This window comes from Anas acuta, unplaced genomic scaffold (genome assembly GCF_963932015.1).
Source record: "Anas acuta unplaced genomic scaffold, bAnaAcu1.1 SCAFFOLD_347, whole genome shotgun sequence".
NCBI lineage: Eukaryota > Metazoa > Chordata > Aves > Anseriformes > Anatidae > Anas > Anas acuta.
The window spans coordinates 14,674-34,008 of NW_027076204.1; the positions used below are offsets into that span (position 1 = coordinate 14,674).

Here is a 19,335-nt window from a genome sequence, read left to right on the forward strand (position 1 = left end):
GGGTCTGGGGGGGGGTCTGGGGGTGTCCTGGGGGGGGGTCCTGGGGGGTCTTGGGGAGTCCTGGGGGTTGGGGGGCTTCACCTGGAGCTGTATGGCCACTGGGTGCTGGGTGGGTGCTGGGTGCTGGGTGGGTGTTGGGTGCTTCACCTGCATCTGCATGGGTGGGGGGTGCTGGGGGGGTCCTGGGGGGGTTCCGGGGGGATAGGGGGCTTTGCCTGGAGCTGTATGGTTAGGGGGTCCTGGGGGTGTCCTGGGGTGCTGGGTGTTGGGTGCTTCACCTGCATCTGCATGGCCGGTGGGTCCTGGGGGGGGTCCTGGGGGGGGTCCTGGGGGGGTCATGGGGGGGTCATGGGTGGTCCTAGGGGGTTGGGGGGCTTTGCCTGGAGCTGTATGGCCACTGGGTGCTGGGTGGGTGCTGGGTGCTGGGTGCTTCACCTGCATCTGCATGGCCGGTGGGTGCTGGAGGGGGGGTCCTGGGGGGTCTTGGGGGGTCCTGGGGGGTCTTGGGGGGTCCTGGGGGGATGGGGGGCTTCACCTGGAGCTGTATGGCCACTGGGTGCTGGGGGGGTGCTGGGTGCTGGGTGCTTCACCTGGATCTGTATGGCCGGTGGGTGCTGGGGGGGGTCTTGGGGGGGTCCTGGGGGGGTCCTGGGGGGTCTTGGGGGGGTCTTGGGGGGTCCTGGGGGCTTCACCTGGAGCTGTAGGGCCACTGGGTGCTGGGTGTTGGGTGCTTCACCTGTATCTGCATGGCCGGTGGGTGCTGGGGGGGGGGGGTCCTGGGGGGGTCCTGGGGGGGTCCTGGGGGGTCTTGGGGGGTCCTAGGGTGATGGGGGGCTTCGCCTGGAGCTGTATGGCCACTGGGTGCTGGGTGCTGGGTGGGTGTTGGCTGCTTCATCTGTATCTGCATGGCTGGGGGGGGGCTGGGGGGGGGTCCTGGGGGGGTCCTTGGGGGTCTTGGGGGGTCCTGGGGGGATGGGGGCTTCACCTGGAGCTGTATGGCCACTGGGTGCTGGGTGTTGGGTGCTTCACCTGCATCTGCATGGGTGGGGGGGTCCTTGGGGGGGTCCTGGGGGGGGTCCTGGGGGGGTCCTGGGGTTTTGGGGGGGCTGGGGGAGGATCTGGGGGGGTCCTGGGATGCTGGGGGGATGGGAAGCTTCACCTGCATCTGTATGGCCAATGGATGCTGGGGTGGGCTGGGGGTTCCTGGGGGGGGGGGTGGAGGGGTCATGGGGGGGGGTCCGGGGGTGCTGGGGGGGGGGTCCGGGGGGGGGTGTCCAGGTCCAAGCCTGGGTGCTGGGATAGGATTAGGATGTGGTTACGGGGTTTTGGGGGGGGCACCCGGGATGGGTGTGGGACCTGGTGGAGGAAGAGGGGGGGGGGCAGGAGCTGATGCCCCCCCCCCCCCCCCAAGGTTTTAGCGGCCCCCTGTGCGAGCTGGAGGTGGACGAGTGCCAGAGCAGCCCCTGCGCCAACGGGGGGCGCTGCACCGACCTGGTCAACGGCTTCGCCTGCTCCTGCCCCCCCGGTGAGCGCCCAGGGGTGCCCACCCGCACCCACCCACCCGCACCCACCCAGCGGGGCTGCTGGCTTTGGGGTCGTTTGGATTGGGGGTGCCCTTGGGGTGGGGTTTGGTTGGATTTGGGGTGTTTCTGGGGTTGGGATCCTTTGGCTTTGGGGTGTTCCTGGGGTGGGGTTCGTTTGGATTTGGGGTGCCCTTGGGGTTAGGGATGCTTTTGGGGTTGGGCTCATTTGGATTTGGGGTGCCCTTGGGGTTGGGATCCTTTGGCTTTGGGGTGTTCCTGGGGTTGGGTTCATTTGGATTTGGGGTGCTCCTGGTGTTAGGGGTGCTCTTGGGGTAGGGTTCTTTTAGATTTGGGGTGCCTTTGGGGTTGGGGTGCTCTTGGGGTTGGAGTTCCCATGGGTTGGGGTGCTCCTGGCTTTGGGGTCATTTGGATTTGGGGTACCCTTGGGGTTGGGGTGCTCTTGGGGTTGGAGTTCCCATGAGTTTGGGGTGCTCCTGGCTTTGGGGTTGTTTGGATTTGGGGTGCTCTTGGGGTTGGGATCCTTTGGCTTTGGGGTGTTCCTGGGGTGGGGTTCGTTTGGATTTCAGGTGCTCCTGGGGTTCGGGGTGCTTTTGGGGTTGGGTTTGGTTGGATTTGGGGTTAATTTGGGGTTGGGGTGCCCTTGGGGTGCCCTTTGGCTTTGGGGTGTTCCTGGGGTGGGGTTCATTTGGATTTGGGGTGCTCTTGGGGTTGGGGTGCTCTTAGGGTTGGAGTTCCCATGAGTTGGGGTGCTCCTGGCTTTGGGGTCATTTGGATTTGGGGTGCTCCTGGGGTTAGGGGGTGCTTTTGGGGTTGGGTTTGGTTGGATTTGGGGTTAATTTGGGGTTGGGGTGCCCTTGGGGTTGGGATCCTTTGGCTTTGGGGTGTTCCTGGGGTGGGGTTCGTTTGGATTTGGGGTGCTCCTGGGGTTGGGTTCATTTGGGCTTGGGGTACTCTTGGGGTTGGGGTGCTCTTGGGGTTGGAGTTGCCATGGGTTGGGGTGCTCCTGGCTTTGGGGTCGTTTGGATTTGGGGTGCTCCTGGGGTTAGAGGTGCTTTTGGGGTTGGTTTTGTTTAGATTTGGGGTGCCCTTGGGGTGCCCTTTGGCTTTGGGGTGTTCCTGGGGTGGGGTTCGTTTGTATTTGGGGTGCTCCTGGGGTTAGGGATGCTTTTGGGGTTGGGTTCATTTGGATTTGGGGTGCCCTTGGGGCTGGGGTGCTTTTGGGGTTGGGTTTGTTTGGATTTGGGGTGCTGTTGGGTTGGGGGTGCTCTTGGGGTTGGAGTTCCCATGGGTTGGGGTGCTCCTGGCTTTGGGGTCGTTCAGATTTGGGGTGCTCCTGGGGTTGGGTTCATTTGGATTTGGGGTGCCCTTGGGGTTGGGATCCTTTGGCTTTGGGGTGCTCTTGGGGTTGGGGGTCCTCTTGACTTTGGGGTGCTCCTGGGGTGGGGTTCCTTTGGATTTGGGGTGTCTTTGGGGTTGGGATCCTTTGGCTTTGGGGTGCTCCTGGGGTGGGGTTCCTTTGGGGTTGGGGGGTCCCATGGGGTTGAGGTGCTCCTGGCTTTGGGGTCATTTAACTCGGGGTGCTCCTGGGGCTGAGGGGCTCTCGGGGAGTTGGTGCCCTTTGGGGTCGGGGTGCTCCCGGCTTTGGGGTGATTTGGGTTCCCCCCCAGGCTTCTCGGGCCCCACGTGCCAGACGGACATGGACGAGTGCGCCAGCACCCCCTGCCAGAACGGCGCCAAGTGCATCGACCGGCCCAACGGCTACGAGTGCCGCTGCACCGAGGGTGAGCCCGCACCCATGGGTGCTCCCGGTCCCTGGCAGTGCCCACCCTGCACCCATGGGTGCTCCCAGTCCCTGGCAGTGCCCACCCTACACCCATGGGTGCTCCTGGCCCCTGGCATTGCACACCCTGCACCCATGGGTGCTCCCAGACCCTGGCATTACAAACTCCGTACCCATGGGTGTTCTTGGCCTTCAGCATTGCCCACCCTGCACCCATGGGTGCTCCCAGCCCCTGGAAGTTCCCAACCTGCACCCATGGGTGTCCCTGGCATGACAAACCCTGACCCCTGTCATTGCCCACCCTGCACCCATGGGTGCCCCTCACCCCTGGCATTGCAAATCCTACACCCATGGGTGTCCTCTGCCATTACGAACCCTATACCCATGGGTGCCTCTCTCACCTGCTGTTGCCCACCCTGCACCCACGGGTGCCCCTGACCCCTGCCATTGCCCACCCTGCACCCATGGGTGCCCCTCACCCCTGCCCTTACAAACCCTGCACCCATGGGTGCCCCTCACCCCTGGCATTACAAACCCTGCACCCTTGGGTGCCCCCTGCCATTACGAACCCTGCACCCATGTGTGCCCCTGACCCCTGCCATTGCCCACCCTGCACCCACGGGTGCCCCCAACCCCTGCTCTTACAAACCCTGCACCCACAGATGTTCCCTGCTGTTGCCCACCCTGCACCCATGGGTGCCCCTGACCCCTGCCGTTGCTGACCCTACACCCATGGGTGCCCCTCATCCCTGGCATTGCAAATCCTACACCCATGGGTGCCCCTCACCCCTGGCATTACAAACCCTGCACCCATGGGTGCCTCTCACCTGCCATTGCCCACCGTGCACCCACGGGTGCCCCTGACCCCTGGCATTGCCCACCCTGCACCCATGGGTGCCCCTCACCCCTGCCATTACAAACCCTGCACCCATGGGTGCCCCTGACCCCCCCCACCCCCCCCAGGCTTCGAGGGCGCCCTGTGCGAGCGCGACGCGGACGACTGCACGCCGGACCCGTGCCACCACGGCACGTGCGTGGACGGCATCGCCAGCTTCTCCTGCGCCTGCGCCCCCGGCTTCACCGGCTACCGCTGCGAGCTGCAGCTGGACGAGTGCCACAGCCAGCCCTGCCGCCACGGGGGCAAGTGCATCGACCGCATCGCCTCCTACCACTGCAACTGCCCCCCCGGCACCGCCGGTACGGGATGGGGTGGGGGGGGTCGGGGAGGGGAGGGGATGGGATGGGGGGTGCGCGTCTGGGAGCGGGGTGGGGGGTGGAGGTGGTGGTGGGGCACATCTGGATGTGGGGTGGGGGGTGGAGGTGGTGGGGGGGAACATTTGGGTGTGGGGTGGGGGGTGGAGGTGGTGGTGGGGCTCATTTGGATGTGGGTTGGGGGGGGTGGAGGTGGTGGTGGGGCACATCTGGGTGTGGGGTGGGGGGTGGAGGTGGTGGTGGTGGACCCCAAGTTGACATAGGGTGGGGGCTAGAGGTGGTGGTGGGTCCCATCTGGGTGTGGGGTGGAGGTGGTGGTGGGGCCCATCTGGACATGGGGTGGGGGTTGGAGATGGTGGTGGGTCCCATCTGGACGTGGGGTGGGGGCTGGACATGGTGGTGGGTCCCATCTGGGTGTGGGGTGGAGGTGGTGGTGGGTCCCATCTGGACATTGGGTGGGTGCTGGACATGGTGGTGGGGCCCATGTTGACATAGGGTGGGGGCTGGAGATGCTGGTGGGTCCCATCTGGGCATGGGGTGGGGGCTGGAGATTGTGGTGGGGCCCATCTGGGCACTTAGGTGGGTGGTGGGTGTTGATTGGGTGGGGGGTGGAGGTGGGGGTGGGTCCCATCTGGACATTGGGTGGGGGCTGGAGGTGGGGGTGGGTCCCATTTGGGCACTGGTTGGGTGCTGGACGTGGCGTTGGGTCCCACCTGGTCCCATGGGGCTATCCCTCACTGGGTGCCACCACGTCCCACCCAAGCGCGGGACAAGAACCAGCCCCGGCGGGGGCCCCCCTGGGTGCCTGGGTGGGGGTCCCCCTGGGTGCCTGGTGGTGCCCGGCCCCACGGCGGGTTGGGTGCTGACCCCCGCCACCCTTGGGTGCCAGGCGTCAACTGCGAGGTCAACCCCGACGACTGCGCCAGCGACCCCTGTGTCCACGGCGTGTGCCAGGACGGCATCGGGCGCTACGACTGCGTCTGCCAGCCCGGCTTCACGGGTGGGTGCTGGGTGCCCTCGGGGCCCATCGGGTGCTCGGGGGGGGGGGTTGGGGTGGCCTCGTTGCTCTCCGGGTGCCGCCACGGGGCTGTCACCCATGGGAAAGGACTTGGAGCCATGTCTGGTGCCAGTGCGCCCATGGGTGCCCGTTTGGAGGAGCCGTGGCACCCACCAGGCTCTGCTTGGGGTTGCGGTGTTGGGTGCCCACTTTGGGTGCCCTTGGTGGGTGCTCGTGGTGATTACCCCCCCTTGGGTGCCTCTGTCGTTTGCCCACTTTGGGTGCTCCTGTTGGTTACCCCTGTTGGGTGCCCACGTTGGGTGTCATCTTGGGTGCCCGTGTTGGGTGCTCCTGTTGATGACCCCCTTTGGGTGCCCCGTTGGGCGCCCCGTTGATGACCTCCTTTGGGTGCCCCCACTGGGTGCCCATATTGATTATCTACATTGGGTGCCTCTGTTGATTGACCAAATTGATGACCCATTTTGGATGCCCCATTGGGTGCTCCTGTTGATGACCCCCTTTGGGTGCCCATGTTGGGTGCCCACGTTGATTCCCCCACCTTTGGGTGCTCCCACTGGGTGCCCACATTGATTATCCACATTGGGTGCCTCTCTTGATTGGCCACGTTAACGACCCCTCTTGGGTGCCCCATTGGGTGCTCATGTTGATGACTCCCTTTGGGTGCCCCCGCTGGGTGCCCACGTTGATTCCCCCCCTTTGGGTGTCCCCATTGGGTGCCCACGTTGCTTGTCCACGTTGGGTGCCTCTCTTGATTGACCATGTTGACGACCCATCTTGGGTGCCCCGTTGATGACCTCCTTTGGGTGCCCCCATTGGGTGCCCACGTTGATTCCCCCCTTTGGGTGCCCCCATTGGGTGCCCATGTTGATTATCCACATTGGGTGTCCCCATTGATTGACCAAATTGATGACCCATTTTGGGTGCCCCATTGGGTGCTCCTGTTGATTCCCCCCTTTGGGTGCCCCCATTGGGTGCCACATTGATTATCCACGTTGGGTGCCTCTTGGTTGACCACGTTGACGACCCATCTTGGGTGCCCCATTGATGACCCCCTTTGGGTGCCCCCAGTGGGTGCCCATGTTGATTATCCACATTGGGTGTCCCCATTGATTGACCAAATTGATGACCCATTTTGGGTGCCCCATTGGGTGCTCCTGTTGATTCCCCCACCTTTGGGTGCCCCCATTGGGTGCCCACGTTGCTTGTCCACGTTGGGTGCCTCTCTTGATTGACCATGTTGACGACCCATCTTGGGTGCCCCGTTGGGTGCTCCCATTGATGACCCCCTTTGGGTGCCCATCTTGGGTGCCCCGTTGGGTGCTCCTGTTGATGACCTCCTTTGGGTGCCCCCACTGGGTGCCCACGTTGATTACCCCTTTGGGTGCCCCGTTGGGCGCCCCGTTGATTGACCACGTTGGGTGCCCCAGTTGGTCACCTACGTTTGGTGCCCATACTGGATGCACACCCTGGGTGCCCCACTTGGGTGCCCCATTGATCATCCACGCTATGAACCCCCGTTGGGTGCTCCCCCAATTTGGGTGCCCCACCGACACCCCCCCCCACCCCCCAACCTCCAGGCCCCCGCTGCAACGTGGAGATCAACGAGTGCGCCTCGAACCCGTGCCAGGACGGTGGCACCTGCGTGGACGGCGCCAACGGCTTCACCTGCCTGTGCCCCCCCGGCACCCGCGACACCCAGTGCCGCCCGGGCACCCTGCCCTGCCACAGCAGCCCCTGCGCCCACGGCACCTGCCGTGACCACGGGGATGGGTGAGCACCCACGCCGCGCGGTGGGGCTGGCGGGGTGCCTGAGGTTACCCGTGGGTGTCTGGGTGGGTGCCCAGGGACGTCCGTGATGCCCATGGGTGCCCAAGAGGGCGTCCAGGGGTGCCTGAAATGCCCGTGGGTGCACATTGGGTGCCCGTGGGTGCATGTTGGGTGCCCAGGATATTGCCCATGGGTGCATTTTGGGTGCCCAGGATTGTCCATGGGTGCATTTTGGGTGCCCCAGGTTGCACGTTGGGGTGCCCAGGGTTGCCCATGGGTGCATGTTGGGTGCCTAGGGTTACCCATGGGTGCCCTTGGGGGTGTCTGAGGTTACCCATGGGTGTCTGGGTGGGTGCCTGGGGCTGTCCATGATGCCCATGGGTGCCCAAAAGGGCGTCCAGGGGTGCCTGAAATGTCCGTGGGTGCATTTTGGGTGCCCAAGGTTGCCCGTGGGTGCATTTTGGGTGCCCAAGGTTGCCCATGGGTGCATTTTGGGTGCCCGATATTGTTCGTGGGTGCACATTGTGTGCCCAAGGTTGCCCGTGGGTGCATGTTGGGTGCCCAGGATATTGCCCGTGGGTGCATGTTGGGTGCCCAATATTGTCTGTGGGTGCCCTTGGGGGTGCCTGAGGTTACCCAAGGGTGTCTGGGTGGGTGCCCGGGGCTGTCCGTGATGCCCATGGGTGCCCAAAAGGGAGCCCAGGGGTGCCTGAAATGTCTGTGGGTGCATTTTGGGTGCCCAATATTGTTCGTGGGTGCATGTTGGGTGCCCAATATTGTTTGTGGGTGCATTTTGGGTGCCAAGGTTGCCCATGGGTGCACATTGGGGTGCCCCAGGGCTTGTCCATGGCTGCCCCTGAGGGTTCCCATGGGTGCTCGTGGGGTTCCCATGGGTGCCAATGGGGGTGCCCATGGGTGCTGGGGCTGGGTACCCATGGGGGTGCTGTTGCCCCCCCCCCCCAGCACCCACATTTCCCCCCCCCCCCCATCACAGGTTCTCGTGCGAGTGTGATCCGGGCTGGGGGGGCCCCACGTGCGCCCAGCGGGGGGACGCCTGCGCCTCGCGGCCCTGCCGCCACGGGGGCACCTGCACCCCCCTGGGGGGGGGCTACCGCTGCGCCTGCCGCCAGGGCTACCAGGGTACGGTGGGGACACTTTGGGGACACCTCGGGGACCCCCCCGCTGCCCACCCCCTGATCGTGGCATTGTCCCCTTGCCCAGCCCGGGAACACCAGTGGGACACCCTGGGGACCCCCCCCCTCCACGCACCCTGGGGACACCTCGTTGGCCCCTGGTCCTCATGTTCCCAAATGTCCCTAAATGTCCCCACCACGTCCCCAAATGTCCCCACGTTGCCCCCACATCCCCAGCTGTCCCCACATCCCCCCCCCCACGTCCCCAAATGTCCCCATGTCCCCAAATGTCCCTACGTCCTCATGTCCCCAACTGTCCCCAACTATCCCCACATCCCCCCCACGTCCCCAAATGTCCCCATGTCCCCAACTGTCCCCAACTATCCCCACATCCCCCCCACGTCCCCAGCTGTCCCCACGTCCCTCCCACATCCCCAAATGTCCTCACGTCCCCAAATGTCCCCACGTTGCCCCCACATCCCCAGCTGTCCCCACATCCCCCCCAAGTCCCCAAATGTCCCCATGTCCCCAAATGTCCCTACATCCCCATGTCCCCAACTAATCCCACGTCCCCAAACGTCCCCACGTTGCTCCCACATCCCCAAATGTCCCCACGTCCCCAAACGTCCCCATGTCCCCAACTGTCCCCAACTATCCCCACATCCCCCCCACATCCCCAGCTGTCCCTAAATGTCCCTACATCCCCATGTCCCCAACTAATCCTACGTCCCCAAACGTCCCCACTTTGCTCCCACATCCCCAGCTGTCCCCACATCCCCCCCCACGTCCCCAAATGTCCCTATGTCCCCAACTGTCCCCAGCTATCCACACATCCCCCCCACGTCCCCAGCTGTCCCCAATTGTCCCCAGCTGTCCCCAACTGTCCCCTCCTGTCCCCCCCGTCTCCAACTGTCCCCACGTCCCCCCCCACGTCCCCAACTGTCCCCAACTGTCCCCGTGTCCCCCCCCCAGGTGCCCAGTGCCAGGCGGAGGTGGACGCCTGCGCCTCGGGGCCGTGCCGCAACGGGGGCACCTGCGTGGGCAGCGCCGGCACCCACCGCTGCCTCTGCACCCTGCCCTTCACAGGTGGGCACCCATGGGTGCTGGGGGGGGGGGGGGGGGGGCACGCAGGGCGCTGGGTGCCCGGTGGCTGCGTCCCGTGCCCTGATGGGTGACGGTGACCGTGCCGTGATGGTGGCACCGTGCCGGGTGCTGGTGGCCCCCATGGGTGGCACCGTGCTGGGTGCTGGGTCCCATGGGTGCCACCGTGCTGGGTCCCATGGGGGGGCCGCACCCTGATGGTGTCCCCCCCGTGGTGCAGGGCGCGCGTGCGAGGTGGTCCTGGCCCCCTGCGCCCCCAACCCCTGTGACAACGGGGGCACCTGCGCCCCCACCGCCGACTACGGGGGCTTCACCTGCCGCTGCCCCCCCGGCTGGCAAGGTACCAGCACCCCGAGGTGCCCCTGGGTCCCCCCCAGCACCCTGGGTGTGCCCCCCCCCACCTTTTTTGGGTGCCCCTGTCCCGCCTGGGTGCCCCCCAAGTTCCCTCCACCCTTCTGGGTCCCCCCCCTCCCACCATCCCCAGCACCCCTGGGTCCTTCCCTCACATCCCTTGGACACCTTTGGGTGCCCCCCCCCAGCACCCTTGGGAGCCCCCAGCACCCCTGGGTCCCTCCCTCTAAACCCTTGGACACCCTCTTGTGTCCCCCCCAGCACCGTTGGGTCCCCCCCTCCAACATCCCTGGGTTCCTCCCCCCCTCTCACATCCACGCATCCCTTTGGGCACCCTTGGGTGCCCCCAGCACCTTTGGGTCCCTCCCTCACATCCCTTGGACACCCTTGGGTGCCCCCCCCTCCAACAACCCAGGCTCCCTCCCTCACATCCCTTGGACACCTTTGGGTGTCCCCCCAGCACCCTTGGGTCCTTCCCCCCCTCCCACATCCGCGCGTCCCTTTGGGCACCCTTGGGTGCCCCCAGCACCCATGGGTGCCCACGCCCCCCCCACCCTCAGGGGAGCGGTGCCAGGAGGACGTGGACGAGTGTGGGGCCAGCCCCTGCCAGCACGGGGGCACCTGCGCCAACCGCCCCGGCACCTTTGGGTGCCACTGCCCCCCCGGTTATGGGGGGGCCGCCTGCGAGCACGACCTCGATGACTGCGACCCTGGTGAGCAGGACCCCCCCCCCCCGAGGGGATGGGGGCTTGTGGGGGGGGGGCAGAGGGACTGGGAGGGTTGTGGGGGGGTCATATGGGGGTGCTATGGGGTGGGGGGGGCTGTTTGGGGGGCTGGGTGCGTTTTGGGGTGGCACGGAGAGGGGGGAAGGGTGGGACAGCGGGGGGTTGGGGGGGATGGGGGCACGTTTTGGGGTGCCACGTTGGGGTGCTGGGGGTGTTTTGGGGTGCTGGGGGTGTTTTGGGGGGCCACACTGGGGGTGCTGAGGGTGTTTTGGGGTGCTGGGGTGTTTTGGGGTGCCATTTTGGGGCACTGTGCACATTTAGGGTGCTGAATTGGGGTGCCAAGGGACAGGGTGCAGGGAGCGTTTTGGGGTGCTATGCACATTTTGGGGTGCCACATTAGGATGCCATGGGACAGGGCGCAGGGAGCGTTTTGGGGTGCTGTGCACATTTTGGGGTGCTGCATTGGGGTGCCATGGGGCAGGGCGCAGGTGCCACATTGGGGTGCAGGGAGCGTTTTGGGGTTCCACATTGGGGTTTTATGCACATTTTGGGGTGCAGCATTGGGTGCCATGGGGCAGGGGCAGGGTGCTCTATTGGGGTGCCCCTATAGGGGGGGCAGGGAGCATTTTGGGGTGCCACATTGGGGCTCTATGAACATTTTGGGGTGCAGCATTGGGGTGCCAAGGGACAGGGTGCAGGGAGCATTTTGGGGTGCTGTGCACATTTTGGGGTGCCACATTAGGATGCCAAGGGACAGGGTGCAGTGAGCCTTTTGGGGTGCTGTATTGGGGCTCTATGAACATTTTGGGGTGCCGCATTGGGTGCAATAGGATAGGGTCAGGGTGCTGTATGGGGGTGCCCTATGGGGGGTCAGGGAGCATTTTGGGGTGCCACATGGGGCTGCTATGCACATTTTGGGGTGCCGCATTTGGGTGCCAAGGGACAGGGTGCAGGGAGCATTTTGGGGTGCTGCATTGGGGTGCTATGCACATTTTGGGGTGCTGCATTGGGTACAATAGGGTAGGGTCAGGCTGCTATATTGGGGTGCCCCTATAGGGGGGCAGGGAGCATTTTGGGGTTCCACATGAGGGTGCTATGCACATTTTGGGGTGCTACATTAGGATGCCATGGGAGGGGGTGCAGGGAGTGTTTTGGGGTGCTGCATTGGGCTTTTATGCACATTTTGGGGTGCTGCATTGGGTACAATAGGATAGGGTTGGGGTGCTATATTGGGGTGCCCTATAGGGTGTGGTGACCGTTTTGGGGTGCAGCATTGGGTGCCATGGGGCAGGGGCCAGGTGCTCTATTGGGGTGCCCCTATAGGGGGGCAGGGAGCGTTTTGGGGTGCCACATTGGGGCTCTATGAACATTTTGGGGTGCAGCATTGGGGTGTCATGGGACAGGGTGCAGGGAACGTTTTGGGGTGCTGTGCACATTTTGGGGTGCTACATTAGGATGCCATGAGACAGGGTGCAGTGAACATTTTGGGGTGCTCCATTGGGGCTCTATGAACATTTTGGGGTGCCGCATTGGGTACAATAGGATAGGGTCGGGGTGCTATATTGGGGTGCCCTATAGGGTGTGGTGACCGTTTTGGGGTGCAGCATTGGGTGCCATGGGGCAGGGGCCGGGTGCTCTATTGGGGTGCCCCTATAGGGGGGCAGGGAGCGTTTTGGGGTGCCACATTGGGGCTCTATGAACATTTTGGGGTGCCGCATTGGGTGCCAAGGGACAGGGTGCAGTGAGCATTTTGGGGTGCTGCATTGGGGTGCTATGCACATTTTGGGGTGCTGCACTGGGTGCAGTGGGGTAGGGTCAGGGTGCTGTATTGGGGTGCCCTATGGGGGGCAGGGAGTGTTTTGGGGTGCTTCATTGGGGCTCTATGAACATTTTGGGGTGCTGCATTGGGGTGTCATGGGACAGGGTGCAGGGAGCATTTTGGGGTGCTGTGCACATTTTGGGGTGCCACATTAGGATGCCATGGGACAGGGTGCAGTGAGCGTTTTGGGGTGCTGCATTGGGTACAATAGGATAGGGTCAGGCTGCTATATTGGGGTGCCCCTATAGGGGGGCAGGGAGCGTTTTGGGGTGCCACATTGGGCCTCTATGAACATTTTGGGGTGCTGCATTGGGTGCCATGGGGCAGGGCGCAGGCACCCTATTGGGGGTGCAGTGAACATTTTGGGTGCCCCCCCTCCCCGTTTATCCCCCTCCCCAGACCCCTGCCTGAACGGGGGCTCGTGCCGTGACGGGGTGGGGGCCTTCACCTGCGCCTGCCCCCCCGGCTTCACGGGGCCGCGCTGCGGCACCGAGGTGGACGAGTGCCGGGGGGGGCCCTGCCAAAACGGGGGCACCTGCACCGATTACGTCAACGGCTTCGCCTGCGCCTGCCCCCCCGGCTGGACCGGCCCCCGCTGCCAGCACGACGTCCCCGACTGCACCGACAGGTACACCCAAGGGTGCTGCGCCCCGTCCCGTGGCACCCATGGGTGCCCCCAGGTGGTCCCAAACCCAATTGAGGCCATGCAGTGTCCCCAGGGGTAGCTGAAGGTGTTGGCACCCATGGGTGCCCCCCAGGTGGTCCCAAACCCAACCGAGGCCATGCAGTGTCCCCAGGGGTGACTTAGGGTGGTGGCACCCATGGGTGCCCCCAGGTGGCAGTGGGTGTCCTCAACCCCAACTGAGGCCATTCAGTGTCCCCAGGGGTAGCTGAAGGTGGTGGCACCCATGGGTGGCCCCCGGGTGGCCCCAAGGGCAGCCGTGGGCATGTGGAGTGCAGGGTGGTAGGTGAAGGTGATGGCACCCATGGGTGCCCCCAGGTGGTCCCAAAGGCAGCCGTGGTAGCTGAAGGTGGTGGCACCCATGGGTGCCCCCAGGTGGTCCCAAACCCAATTGAGGCCATGCAGTGTCTCCAGGGGTGACTGAGGGTGGTGGCACCCATGGGTGCCCTCAGGTGGCCCCAAGGGCAGCCATGGTGTGCACAGTGGTAGGTGAAGGTGTTGGCACCCATGGGTGCCCCCAGGTGGTCCAAGCCCAACCGAGGCCATGCAGTGTCCCCAGGGGTGACTGAGGGTGGTGGCACCCATGGGTGCCCCCAGGTGGCAGTGGGTGTCCACAACCCCAACTGAGGCCATGCAGTGTCCTCGGTGGTAACTAAAGGTGGTGGCACCCATGGGTGCCCCCGGGTGGTCCCAAACCCAATCGAGGCCATTCAGTGTCCCCAGGGGTAGGTGAAGGTGGTGGCACCCATGGGTGCCCCAGGTGGCAGTGGGTGTCCTCCAGTTGCTATCCCCCTTGGGTGGCCCTAAGCAACCCCCCCTGCACCCATGGGTGCCCCCAGACAGCCCCACACCTCCCCCTACCCACTCCAGCCTCACCTCCCCGTACCCCCCCACCCATGGGTGCTCTGTGCCCACCCCCCCATAGATGCTCTGTGCCTCCCCCCCCCCATCTACACCCTTGGGTGCCCTCCCCCTCCCCCCCCCCCCCCCCACTCTTTCCACCCCTAATTGCCGCCCACCCCCAAACCTCCACCGCATGCAGCACCCACGGGTGCCACACAGCACCCATGGGTGCCCTGCTCCCCCCCCCCCAAAAAAAAAATCCCCCCCCCAGCTCCTGCTTCAACGGGGGGACCTGCGTGGACGGCGTCGCCTCCTTCAGCTGCCGCTGCCCCCCCGGCTTCACGGGCGCCCACTGCCAGCACCCGGCCGATGGGTGCCGGGGGCAGCCCTGCCTGCGGGGGGGCACCTGCGTCACCGCGGGGGGGTCCTATCGCTGCCTCTGCCCCCCCGGCTACACGGGAGCCCAGTGCCAGGTGAGCCCCGGGGTGCTGGGTTGGGGGGGTGAGGGGGGTAAGGGGGGGTGGGGGGGACCCTATAATTCGTCCCCAGGTCACGCAGTGTGGGGTGGGTGTGCGCCCCCCCCCCCAAAAAAAAAAGCCTGGCACCCTGCGCAACCAACCTTAATAGAAATTTGTGGGGTGCCCCCCCCCAAAAAAAAAAGAACTTGGGGTTGCAGCACCTCAATTCATTATTAAATGGGTGCGGGGGGGGCTCGGGCACCCCAAAACTCAGGAACACCCCCCCCAATTCCCCACAAATGGGGGCTGTCCCCCCCACCCCCAAAAAAAATCTTGGGGTCCATGCCCCCCCCAAAAAAACCTGGGGTCCCAGCACCCCAATTCCCCATTAACTGGGTGCAGGGGGGGCTCAGGCACCCCAAAATTTGGGCACCCCACGCCCCCCCCCAAGCGATTCCCCACAAATGGGGTTTCCCCCCCCCCCAAAAAAAAAAATTGTGGTCCATGCCCCCCCCCCCAAAAAAATGGGGTTCCATCACCCCAATTCCCCAAATTAATGTCCCCCCCCCCGGTGTCCCCCCCCAGACCCTGCAGGACCTGTGCCAGCCCCCCCCGTGCCACAACGGGGGCCGGTGCCAGCAGGAGGGGGGGGCCATCAGCTGCCACTGCCCCCCCGGCTGGGGGGGGCCCCGCTGCGACGTCCCCAACGTGTCCTGCGCCGTGGTGGCCTCACGCAGAGGTCAGCGGGGGCGGGGGTGACCCCCAGTTTGGGGGGCTGGGGGAACTGGGAGGTTACTGGGGGGACTGGAAGGGGTTACTAGGAGGTCTGGGAGGGGTGTCTTTGGGGACTGGGGGGTTACTGGGGGACTGGGAGGTTACTGGGGTGACTGGGAGGGTATTGGGGGGACTGGGAGGGGTTACTGGGAGGACTGGGAGAGAGCTGGGGGTACTGGGAGGTTACTGGGGGGACTGGGAGCGGTTACTGGAGGACTGGAAGCATACTGGGGAACTGGGAGTGTACTGGGGGGGCTGGGAGCACTGGGAGGGGACTGGGGGGACTGGGAGAGGTTACTGGGGGCACTGGGAGGGGACTGGGGAACTGGGAGGCCTCCCAGTTTGGGGGGACTGGGAGCACTGGGAGAGGTGACTGGGGGGACTGGGAGGGGTTACTGGGGGACTGGGTGGCCCCCAGTTTGGGGGGGGCTGGGGGCACTGGGTTGGGGCACCGAGCCCCACCACCTGCCTCAGCTCTGTCCCCCCCCCCTTGTGTGTCCCCCCCCCCAATTTTGTGTCCCCCCCATTGTGTGTCCCCTGCCCCCCCTTGTCCCCATGTGTCCCCCCCCTTGTGTGCACCCCCCATGGTGCCCCCCGGGCCCCCCAATTGTGTGTCTCCCCCCCCATTGTGCCCCCCCACGCCCCCCCCCAATTTTGTGCCCCCCCCCCATTGTGTGTCCCCTGCCCCCCCCTTGTTCACATGTCCCCCCCCCATTGTGTCCCCCCCCCCATTTTGTCCCCCCCCAGGCGTGCTGGTGTCCCACGTGTGCCATGGCCGGGGGCGCTGCGTGCCGGCGGCGGGGGGGGGCACCGCTGCGTGTGCGTGGGGGGGTTCGGGGGGCCCTACTGCCAGACCCCCCCGGACCCCTGCCAGCACAGCCCCTGCCGCCACGGCGCCGCCTGCCGCAGCTTCGTGGGGGGGTACCGCTGCGAGGTGGGTGCCCCCCCCCAAAAAAAGACACCCTTGGAACCCCCCCAAAAAAAAAACACCCTTGGGACCCCCTCCAAAAAATCACCCTTGGGACCCCCCCCAAAAAAAGAAACCACCCTTGGGACCCCCCACCCAAAAAAAAAAACACCCTTGGGACCCCCCCAAAAAAAACCACACCCTTGGGACCCCCCCCCCCAAAAAAAAACACCCTTGGGACCCCCCCAAAAAAAAAACACGCTTGGGACCCCCCCCAAAAAGAAAACATCCTTGGGACCCCCCCCCAAAAAAAAACACTCCTGGGACACCCCCCCAAAAAAAAAACATGCTTGGGATCCCCCCCCCCAAAAAAAACATGCTTGGGATCCCCCCCCCCCAAAAAAACACTCTTGGGACCCCCCCCCAAAAAAAAACACCCTTGGGACCCCCCCGGGTGGTGGGGGGAGCGTGGGGGGGGGCGTGGGAAAGCGGTGACCCCGAGTGACCCCGAGAAAGGTCCCGGGGTCGGGGTCGCTCCCATGGCACCCGTGGGAGATTTTGGGTGGGGGGGGTCCCCTGGGTGCCCCCTCCCTCCCCTGGGTGCCCTCTGGGGACATGGTGCCAAACTGGGGACACTGGGGGGGGGGGGGTCCCAGTTTGGGGGGGCTGGGGGCACTGGGAGGGGTTACTGGGGGGGGGTCTGGGAGGGGTTACTGGGGGGACTGGGAGGTTACTGGGAGGACTGGGGGGTCTCCCAGTTTGGGGGTGCTAGGGGCACTGGGAGGGATTACTGGGGGCACTAGGAGATTACTTGGGACACGGGGGGCCTCCCAGTTTGGGGGTGCTGGGGGCACTGGGAGGGGTTACTGGGGGGGGGACTGGGAGGTTACTGGGAGGACTGGGGGGTCTCCCAGTTTGGGGGTGCTAGGGGCACTGGGAGGGATTACTGGGGGCACTGGGAGGTTACTGGGGACACTGGAGGGCCTACCGGTTTGGGAGGGCTGGGGCACTGGGAGGGGTTACTGGGAGCACTGGGAGGTTACTGGGGGGAATGGGGGGGCCTCCCAGTTTGGGGGTGCTAGGGACAGTGGGTGGGGTTACTGGGGGGGGACTGGGAGGTTACTGGGGGCACTGGGAGGTTACTGGGGGGACTGGGGAGCCTCCCAGTTTGGGGGGCCTGGGGGCACTGGGAGGGGTTACTGGGGGGGGGACTGGGAGGTTACTGGGAGGACTGGGGGGTCTCCCAGTTTGGGGGTGCTAGGGGCACTGGGAGGGATTACTGGGGGCACTGGGAGGTTACTGGGGACACTGGAGGGCCTACCGGTTTGGGAGGGCTGGGGCACTGGGAGGGGTTACTGGGAGCACTGGGAGGTTACTGGGGGGAATGGGGCCTCCCATTTTGGGGTTCTAGGGGCACTGGGAGGGCTTACTGGGAGCACTGGGAGGTTACTGGGAACACTGGAGGGCCTACCGGTTTGGGAGGGCTTACTGGGAGGCCTGGACCCCCCCGTGGCTGCCGCCCTGGTTGAATGGGGTTTGGGTACTGGGAGGCCTGGACCCCCCCGTGGCTGCCGCCCTGGTTGAATGGGGTTTGGGGGGTGTTGGAGGGGGCACCCATGGGTGCTGAGGGGGGGGCACCCACGGGCGCTGTCCCCCCCCCCCCCCATTTTCCCCCAGTGCCCCCCCGGTTTCGGGGGCCAGGACTGCGAGCTGGAGGTGGCCGAGTGCCGCTCGCGGCCGTGCCAGCACGGGGGGACCTGCATCGACCTCCCGGGGGGGTACCTCTGCTCCTGCCCCCCCGGCACGCTGGGGTGGCGTGACCCCCCCCCCCAGCCCCAAAAAGCCCCCGTCCCATTGTCCCCATGTCCCCTTGTCCCCGTGTCACCTTGACCCCGTGTCCCCATGGATATCCGTCCCGTGTCCCCCCCCCCCCGTGATGCCACCACCCCCATGTCCCCCCCCCCCCGGTGTCACTGCCACTCGCCATGTCCCCCCCCCATGATGCCGCCCCCCCCGGTGACCCCACCACCCTCCCAATGTCCCCACCAACCCATGACCCCCCCAATGTCCCCACCACCCCCCATGTCCCCCCCATGATGTCTCCAGCCCATGTGCCCCCCCCCCCCCCCCGTGATGCCCCCACCCCATGTCCCCATGCCCCCCCCCCCTCCTGGTGACCCCACCACCCCATGTGTCGTCCCCCCCCCAGTGACCCCACTACCCCCATGTCCCCATGCCCCCAACCGTGACCCACCATCCCCATGTCCCCCCCCCATGAAGCCACCACCCCATATCTTCATGCCCCCCCATATCCCCATGCCCCCCCCAATGTCCCCATGCCCCCCCCGATGACCCCACCACCCCCCCGTGTCCCCATGTCCCCCCCCCATGATGCCCCCCACCCCATATCCCCATGGCCCCCCCGGTGACCCCACCACCCATGTCCCCCCCCATGATGTCCCCCCCCATATCCCCATGCCCCCCCAATGGCCCCACCACCCCCCCATGTCCCCACACCCCCCCATGATACCACCACCCCATGTACCCCCCATGATGTCCCCCCCCCCATATCCCTGTGCCCCCCCCCAATGTCCCCATGCCCCCCCCGATGACCCCACCACCCCCCCGTGTCCCCATGTCCCCCCCCATGATGCCCCCACACCATATCCCCATGCACCCCCCCCATATCCCTGTGCCCCCCCTCAATGTCCCCATGCCCCCCCGATGACCCCCCCCATGTCCCCACACCCCCCCCATGATACCATCACCCCATGTCACCCCCCCCGTGATGCCCCCACCCCATATCCCCATGACCCTCCCCCATGTCCCCATGACCCCCCCCAATGTCCCCAGCACCCCCCATGTCCCCCCCATGATGCCCCCACCCCATATCTTCATGCCCCCCCATATCCCCGTGCCCCCCCCAATGTCCCCATGCCCCCCCAGTGACCCCGCCCCCCCCATGTCCCTATGTCCCCCCCCATGATGCCCCCACCCCATGCCCCCCCCAGTGACCCCACCACCCCATATCCCCATGCCCCCCCCAATGTCCCCATGCCCCCCCCAATGACCCCGCCACCCCCATGTCCCCATGTCCCCCCCACCTGATGCCCCCACCCCATATCCCCACGCCCCCCCCAGTGACCCCACCACCCCCCGTGTCCCCATGTCCCCCCCATGATGCCCCGACCCCATATCCCCATGCCCCCCCCATGTCCCCA

The 19,335-nt window shown here is 65.6% G+C and overlaps 1 protein-coding gene across 1 annotated transcript in view; it reads left to right on the forward strand.

The window, feature by feature from the left end:
* The window catches only part of LOC137849085 (neurogenic locus notch homolog protein 3-like), a gene marked incomplete at its 3' end in the record, with an annotated part of 30,562 nt that extends 12,606 nt beyond the window's left edge, over nucleotides 1-17,956 (forward strand). The window contains 15 exon segments of the mRNA XM_068668560.1: nucleotides 1,412-1,525; nucleotides 3,212-3,325; nucleotides 4,288-4,521; nucleotides 5,426-5,536; nucleotides 7,132-7,324; nucleotides 8,316-8,461; nucleotides 9,427-9,540; nucleotides 9,776-9,895; nucleotides 10,467-10,619; nucleotides 12,850-13,078; nucleotides 14,247-14,448; nucleotides 15,019-15,172; nucleotides 15,955-16,004; nucleotides 16,007-16,141; nucleotides 17,792-17,956. Of these exon segments, the coding sequence (XP_068524661.1) occupies nucleotides 1,412-1,525; nucleotides 3,212-3,325; nucleotides 4,288-4,521; nucleotides 5,426-5,536; nucleotides 7,132-7,324; nucleotides 8,316-8,461; nucleotides 9,427-9,540; nucleotides 9,776-9,895; nucleotides 10,467-10,619; nucleotides 12,850-13,078; nucleotides 14,247-14,448; nucleotides 15,019-15,172; nucleotides 15,955-16,004; nucleotides 16,007-16,141; nucleotides 17,792-17,956 (2,234 nt within the window).
* Between the last annotated feature and the right edge of the window lie 1,379 nt (nucleotides 17,957-19,335).